The 8197-nt window shown below is 40.5% G+C and overlaps 1 protein-coding gene across 1 annotated transcript; it reads left to right on the forward strand.

The window, feature by feature from the left end:
* The first annotated feature begins 789 nt into the window (after positions 1-789).
* LOC114107594 (interferon-gamma-inducible GTPase 10-like) lies at positions 790-6206 on the forward strand. The gene is made up of 2 exons (XM_027955015.2): positions 790-960; positions 3775-6206. The coding sequence occupies exon 2, from the start codon at positions 3795-3797 to the stop codon at positions 5067-5069; it is 1275 nt and encodes a 424-aa protein (XP_027810816.2). The 5' UTR covers positions 790-960; positions 3775-3794; the 3' UTR covers positions 5070-6206.
* The last annotated feature ends 1991 nt before the right edge of the window (positions 6207-8197 follow it).

Raw genomic sequence — 8197 nt, forward strand, 5'->3', positions numbered from 1 at the left:
GTAGCTCCTAAGTGTTTCCTGAGCCTACATCTAACAATCCACAGCTGCAAACTTGTCTGATGTAACTGCAATTCACAAAGCAGCATCTGCCAAACAGGCTTTGGCTCAGGTTCCTTCTCTCTCTCTCTCTCTCTCTCTCTCTCTCTCTCTCTCTCTCTCTCTCTCTCTCTCTCTCTCTCTCTCTCTCTCTCTCTCTCTCTCTCTCTCTCTCTCTCTCTCTCCTTCTCCCTTGTGCTATCTCACTACATTTTTCCAGAACCTCTCTGAGTAGTTTGAATCATTCATGTGTAACCAAATATCTGACCTTCACAGTTGAGGTGCCATGGCCTCTCATACCCAGGTGTTGGTAATATGGCCAGTCAACTATCAGCACTTCTAGATGAAAAAAGCACAAGCAGAAAAACACAATGTTAGAGTTCTCTTTTCTGCTGGAAAATACTTCTGCCTCTCTCCCTGGAAATTTTGGGAACTTGCTCACAAGTATCCTCCCTGTTCCCAGTGCTTTCCTTCCCCTGGTGAGTCCAATTCTCAGTGACCTCCCAGAAGTCATGAGGAATCTACCTCTCCCAGACCGAAATCTCTCTCTCAGTCCTCCTCTTATCCACTGACCACCCTGAAGTCCCAAAATGTTTTCTTTTCCTGGAAGTGCTTAGGCTGGCAAGAAAGGATATAAAGTTGAACTGGTTTCAGTTTCAAGTTTTAGAAATTCATTTTCTAAATCAGCCAGTTCCCTCCTGACCAGAAGTGCAGGAGCCACATGCTGCTGTGGTTCTTTACTTCTGCTTCCACACTGGGCTCATTATGCTAGATAGAACAGAGACTTGCCTCACCTCTTGCTTTCTGTGCTGACTCCAGAACACAGTGTGTGTTCTGGGAGAGGACAGCTCTGTGCTGTGGGCTTCACAGTCTCAGCATTTTCTGCTGTTCCTGTGGATTTATTTGATGCCAGAAATCTCTTTGGTGAGTAAGAAACCCTTTTGGATTTTCAGTGGCTGGGGTCTGGTTTTGTTCTTGGAGGGCTGAGGGCAGGTCTTTCTGGTAGAGGCAGAAAGCCAGGTAATCATCTTTACATGACAAAGAACATGTGTCTGAAGGATGGCTTTATTGTTGAAAAATATGAGAAAATTTGGACTAAGCAGAATATTTCCTATATGTCTCCCATAGGAAACTACAGCATCCATTGCAAAATATCTGGGTTTTCTGAATGTAGCATTTCATTGCCATAAAACTATTTTTCAATTCTGAGTTTTTCATAATTAGTAGCAATTTTAACAATATTTCTCCATTGGCACATAAATAAAATCTGTCTGTTGAGGATCAGATGATCCTGCCCCATAGTAGATAGTACTTTTGCCTATTTTCACATTCTTGCAAATATACTTGAAGATAAATATGTCTGTTTGTTAAGATTCTCAAAGAACTCTACTGATTATGATACCTGCTTCATTACTTCATAAATAATTACCAATAAAGTCCTTAACACATGTTCACTTTGAGAGTTGATTTTTTTTCTTCTTTAAAAATCTCCTTGAAGGACCTGTGGAATATGGGGAACCCTCAGCACACTCTACAGGAAAATGCTTCTGTTCATCCCTGAGCCAACACTATGTTAGATAATTTTTTAATTCTCAGTTTCCTGATATAAGCCTCCTCATTTTTACAATGAATTAAGAAATGGCCCAACCAATCAAACAGCAGTATTTTCTGTAGTTGTTTTTGTTTGGCCAAATGTCTGTGTTTCAAAGTTGTGCTTTATTTTATAGGGAAAATTCAATCTTCTGTTTACTTCCTAGGCCATGTAGCATCATGTGCTCTAAATCACTCAAAACTCATGCATTAAATGAGGTAAACCAACATTAGTTAAGCTACAAGGATACAGACTTATGTGTTTATCTCTTTTATGGAACATTGGAGTACAGGACACTTGATGTCTTGTCTGTCCATTTGCCTTGCCCTCAGGATAAAACCTGCCCCAATTTTCTGCAGGGCTTGGGAAATCAAGCCTGTTTGGAAGTCTTCTTTGCTCACTAAAATGCAGGCCTGAGTAAGTTTTCTGCAGACTAGAAATCTGCTGTGCTATGCATTGTGGTTTGGGGAAAAGCAGAAATTGTCAACCAATTTGATATCATTAAAAATTACCACAAACTTAGTTGGTTAAAATAACACAATTTTGGCTCAGGCCCTGAGAGACAGTGTACAGCAGTGAACAGAAGAAATAGATGGAGCCAGTATCCAGAGTTAACCGAGGTGTCCATCAATGAATGAATGGATAATGAAAATGTGCATATATACAAATAGAATTAGCCAGCCATAAAAAAGAATGAAATCTTGTCATTTGCAGCAACATGGATGAGACTGATGCACATTATGTTAGATGAAATAAGCCAGAAACTTAAAACATTTATCTCATAGAAGCAGAAAATAGAATAATTGTGACCAGAAGCTAGGAATAGGAGGGAGGAGGGAAGAGCAGTCAGCTTTCTATTACTGTGACAAAATATCAGGATAATCAACTTATAAGGAGAAAAGTTCTATTTTGGCTCATGGTTTCAGATTCCAGTCCATGGTCATTTGACTCTGTGGCTTTGAGCCTGTGGCATGACAGCCTATAATGGCAAGGAGTGTGTGGTACAACAATGTGCTCACTTCTGATGGTGATGGCCAGGAAGCAAAGGGAAATAAGAGGGGTCAGGATCCCAATATCTCCTTTAATGGCATGCCCCCCAGTGATACTACTTTCTTATACTAGGAAATAATATAGGTTATAACTTGTTATAGGTTATAACCCCTCCCAATAGTTCCACAGGTTGGGGATAAGCCTTCAACACATAGGCCTTTGAGGGACATTCAAGATCCAAACTACAGCAGGAGGATGGAGAAGAGCTGGGTTATGGCTACAAAAATTCAGTCAGAAAAATTCAGTTCTAATGTTTGATAGCACAGAAGAGTGACTAGAGTTAATAATTTATTATATATTTGAAAATAGCTAGAAGAGAGAATTTTGAATGATATAATTTTAAGGTGATGGATATGCTAATTACCCTGATTTGATTATACATGTTGTATATATGTATGGAAATATCACACTGTACTTCATGAATATACAGTAATTATGCATCAGTTTTTTTAAAAAAAAACAAGGTTATTCTCTTCTAATTCTGGAGATTAGAGGTCCTAAATTAACAATAAGTTGCTAAAATCAATGTATCAGCAGGTTCCTTCTAATGATTCTAGCAAACAATCCATTTCCTTGTCTTCTCAAGCATCTATGGGTCAACTGCATTCCTTGAATCCACTCTTCCTTCATCTTTATGGAATTTTACTTCAACCTCTGCTTCCATCATCTCATTTATTTCTTCTTTGTTCTTCTTGCCTTACTAATCTAAGGATTTTTGTGATATTGAGTTCACCTGGATAATACAGAATATTTGTCCCCACTGAAGATCCTTAATTTAATTACATCAGAAAAGTTCCTTTTATTCTGTAACATATTATGCTCACAGGTTCTGGAATTTAGGAGGTAGATATCTTTATGTACTCTTATTCAGTCTACCACACTGTCCTGACTCCTTGGACATAGAAATCAATTGCATAGAGAATAGGTACTCTCCTATATGGTGAAAATTAAGTTCATCAGGCAAATTAAATTAGTTATGATAAAATGAATCGGTATGAAAGTGGCCCAAAGAGATTATTGTGCTTCTTAGCCAATCCTGTGTTTCTGTTTGGGTACTCCATTCTTATTACTTCTTCCTTCTGTATCCTTTCCCCCAGACCTTCCACAGTTAACTACCATGGATCAGTTCATCTTAGCCTTCCTGAAGAATTCATCGATAAAGAATTTTCAGCATTTGGCTAACGACTTTATGCCTCACTACTCCACATTAATTAGTAAGGTAGGAGGCATCCTCTCTCCAGAAACCCTCAGTAATATTCAAAAAGACCTTCAGGAAGGGAAGCTAAATGATGCAGTGGACAAGATCCAAGAATCACTTGCTGCAGCAGAAAATTGTATTCTGGAGGTGGCTGTAATAGGGGAGTCTGGGACTGGCAAGTCCAGTTTCATCAATGCCCTGCGAGGGGTTAGTTCTGAAGAGGAGGGAGCAGCTAACATTGGAGTTGTAGAGACCACCATGGAGAAGACCCCCTATCAACATCCAAAATATCCCAAGGTGACCTTCTGGGACCTGCCTGGAACAGGGACTCCCAATTTCCTTCCAGACACTTATCTAGAAACTGTGGGATTTACTAGCTATGACTTCTTTATCATCATTTCCTCCTCCCGGTTCAGCTTCAATGATGCTCTCCTGGCTCAGAAAATCAAAGAGGAGGGGAAGAAGTTTTACTTTGTTAGAACCAAAGTGGACAGTGATTTATATAATGAAGAGGTAACCAAACCGAAGTCCTTCAAAAGGGAGAGAGTCCTTCAGCAGATTCGAGACAACTGTCTGGCTAATCTCAGTTCCATTGGAGTACCTGAGCCATGCATCTTCCTAGTCTCTAATTTTAACTTGGATAATTTTGATTTCCCAAGACTACAGGAGACTCTGCTGAAGGATCTCCCTGCTCACAAGCGTCATATCTTTGCACTTCTGTTGCCCACTTTTTCTGATGCTTCTATTGAAATAAAGAGAGATTTCCTCAAGGAGAAGATCTGGTTGGATGCTGTGAAGTCAGCATCTTTGGCCTTTGTCCCCTTCATGCCCATTATCTATGGCTTTGATTTGCCTGAACAAGAGAAGTGCTTGAAGGTTTACCGAAATCATTTTGGTCTTGATGATATGTCAATTGAAGAACTTGCTGAAAAGTTGGGCACTTCTATGCAGGGCATCAAGACATACATCAAGTCCTTGGATTTCTGGCAACTTGTGAAGGATGATAGTATAGCAGCAAAGGCGAGGAGCTGTGCTGAGTGCTGCTGTTCAGTGAATGGAGGTGCCATATCTGCTGTCTTCCAACTTCTAAAAATCTACTTTTTACGTTTGAAATTCCTTGATACTGTGGCTAATGATGCTAAAATTCTCTTGCATAAGACTTTAAAAAGGGCTGGGGATGTGGCTCAGCAGTAGCGCGCTCGCCTGGCATGCGTGTGGCCCGGGTTCGATCCTCAGCACCACATACAAAGATGTTGTGTCCGCCAATAACTAAAAATTAAATTTAAAAAAAAAGACTTTAAAAATTCAAGTCTGAGAGGATGAGATAGAGGTGGCACTGAGGTAGGAGAAATTTCTAAAAATAATTAAATAGGCACAAAGGAGACATAAAGAAAGAAAAATAAATTTTAATTCAGAAGTTCCACATACATTTCCGGGCCTATCACTACCAAAGCCAGTATCTTTCAAACAGCCTGGTCTGCTACTCCAAAAATCCTGGGAAACATGTAAATCTACCTTTTTCACTGTTAATTACCCACCCCCAACAAATAGATTAAATAAAGAGAAATATGATATTCTGAGAGACCTGTAATTTAGAGTGACTTTCCACCTCTGTTGACAAGATAACAAAGACTACATCAGCCCAAGGATCCTGAGATTGACCAGACTACCATAAAACATCTTGAAGATCACCACACTGATATCATTTCTACAAATCTTTTTATACCCACCTCTCACCAAGTTTCCTTTAAAAGAAGAGTCAGGAACCCTAAAAATGTGTCTCTCATTCTCAAGATGGCCTTCATTCTCTTTTGAATGTATATTTCTTGTTCATGTCAAGAAACACATATTGTTTCTTGAATGTACCATTTCTCTCTCTCTCTCTCTTGAGATGCCCTACATTCTCATTTTGAGATACCTTGTATATCTACTTTCCTAAATAAACCTCTGTTTATGCCTCTGACTGGCACATACTTATATTCTTTTCCATCAATACATAATCTAAGAACCCCTCTGGTCCTGAGTCAAGTTTCCCCTTCTCTCTGGAAACTCCTTAGACCCTTCTCTAGAGACACATCTTCTCCTGTAAGAGCACAACTTACTAAATGCTGAATGAACCTCAAGTCTTGCCTTCTAAGAGCGAGAATGGAAGTTGTATTCTCCTAACATCCTATAGGCCAGCTATTCCCAAATGTTGAAGTAATATCTGTTCAGTGAAAGAAGGCCCTTGCTCATGACCTCACACAGATGTTTTGGCCATAGCCTGTTTTCTACTTTCATTGATTTTTTTTAAATTATGACAGTACGATTATTAAAAGAAAGTGACCATGACACTTGGAGTGACCAAGAGATCTTTATTGCAATGATTTATGATTAACAGGGAAGGAAGAGAAGAGAGAGAGAGAGAGAGAGAGAGAGAGAGAGAGAGAGAGAGAGAGAGAGAAGGAAAAAGAGAAGAAAGAGAGCGCAAAGGGAGAGGAGGGTGGGAGAGAGAAGAAAGAGGGGAAAGGGGTGAGAAAGTGTGAGAGAGAGAAGAAAGAGAGAGTAAGAGAGGGAGGCCCAGCAAGAAAGAATTTTTATAGCCAAAATCTAATGGGGTCTTTGGGTCTGCAAGCTGCCTTGTTGGCATACAGTGATTGTATCATACAGTAGTTGCTAAGGGTATCATCTTCTGCCCTCAGGAAGACTGGGAAGGGGCTAGATGTGGGTTTCCCTTGCACCAGACAGGTGGGGGTCCAGTGTTCAGCCTTGAGTGGGGTTGAGTGTTCAGACTTGAGGTGAACAAGTGATAAGAAACCAGATGGGTAAGGGTGGGGGCCGAGTGTTCAGCCCATCCTGCAGCTAACATTTGTTCAGCCTGCTCCACAACTAACAGATTCTATATGCTTTCTCTTAATCTCAACATATTATAAAGTAGTTCACATTTGTATTTTTGGCTCAGACAAAAGAGTTTGTAACAATCAAGAATTATACATCTTCTCAATAACCTTCTCATCAAAATAAGGGAAGATATAAAAATATGGGAATTTGATTAAAGAAATAGTAAAAAGTTTGTGGTGGGAAAATGTAGCAAGACAAGGAGGAACTTGAGAAAGAATTATAGAAATGGTCTGTATATCACATATATAGGTCATGGTTTTTATATCTGGGGACTTTCCAGCAAAGGATTGATTAAGATTCTGGTGAACAGGACACAGTGAGGGGCAGGTTGTATCAAGTAGGAACTTGGGAATAAAGGGAGAGATATTGAGTCTCCACGGAAACCCTCATGAACCACTGAAATGCAGAAAGCACCCAGGACAACTGCAACTTCTGAATGAAGCAGCCCGTGCCCTTGGCCAACACCTTTGACCCATGCCCTTGTCTGCAAAAGGTACCTGAGGGCAATAAGCAAGTGCAGGGGACACTGGCATGAAATTGTGTAGCTCTGATATTGCTGGTTACCTTGACGAGTTCTGATTGACTGAATGTTGAAGTATAATACCAGAGAAGCACGCAGAGGCAAGCATTGGATAGAAAGTAAGAAGCTTTATTTAAAGGAGAGTAAAATAGATTTCCCCCTGGGAGGAAGATGAGGACCCTAAGGCAGAATCCATGGGATGAGGAAGTCCCATCCCTTTTATACATTTAAAGTTTTCTTTGTTCGTTTGCATTCTCTCTTTTCTTATTCATTTCCCCCCATCCTGAATTTGTGACCGGGAGATGCCAGTGGTGTGGCCAAAAGATGGGAAATAGGTGGATTGGAGGGGCCAAGGTGGAGTGATCCAGAGAGGAAGGAGGCCCAGGGTACATTAACAGCACCTGTCAGCTTAGGAGTTGCTTCATTAACAACCCATTGGGAGGGGTAGTGTAGGCCAGGCTCTGGGGATATTAACATTTCAATCTCCCAGGGGTGGTGGTTTCCAACTTCCCAGACCCAAACCATTTTCTCCTTTTCTCTCTCTGACCCCAGATCGCCTATCTACACTGACTGCTTGTCTTTAATTCTGGCTTCAGCTCTGATCTAGTTTCACCTCTATTCCAACACCCAGCAACCACACCACACCAACAGATTGCTGTCTCTCCCTCTAGAGATTTTACCCTGCATGGGAGAACAAGAAAGGGAAGTTATTGTACAGTTGCTGAAACAGTAGAAATGAGTCTCCAAGAATTGCTGTTGAATGTGTACTCCCTTGGATGTGTAGTCCTTACTTTACTGCAAAAGGCCTCTCTCTCTTGAGATCACCCCTCCCCCTATTTTCCCCTTGAATGTGTTAATAAACATCTATCTCTGTTTCTGACTGGTGCATGTTGAAATTCATCTCTGTCACATTCTGTCAAGA

Source organism: Marmota flaviventris, chromosome 5 (genome assembly GCF_047511675.1).
Source record: "Marmota flaviventris isolate mMarFla1 chromosome 5, mMarFla1.hap1, whole genome shotgun sequence".
NCBI lineage: Eukaryota > Metazoa > Chordata > Mammalia > Rodentia > Sciuridae > Marmota > Marmota flaviventris.

What these genes read in the sequence shown, in the direction of transcription:
- LOC114107594 (XM_027955015.2), top strand. Translation starts at nt 3,795, where the DNA reads ATGGATCAGTTCATCTTAGCCTTCCTGAAGAATTCATCGATAAAGAAT.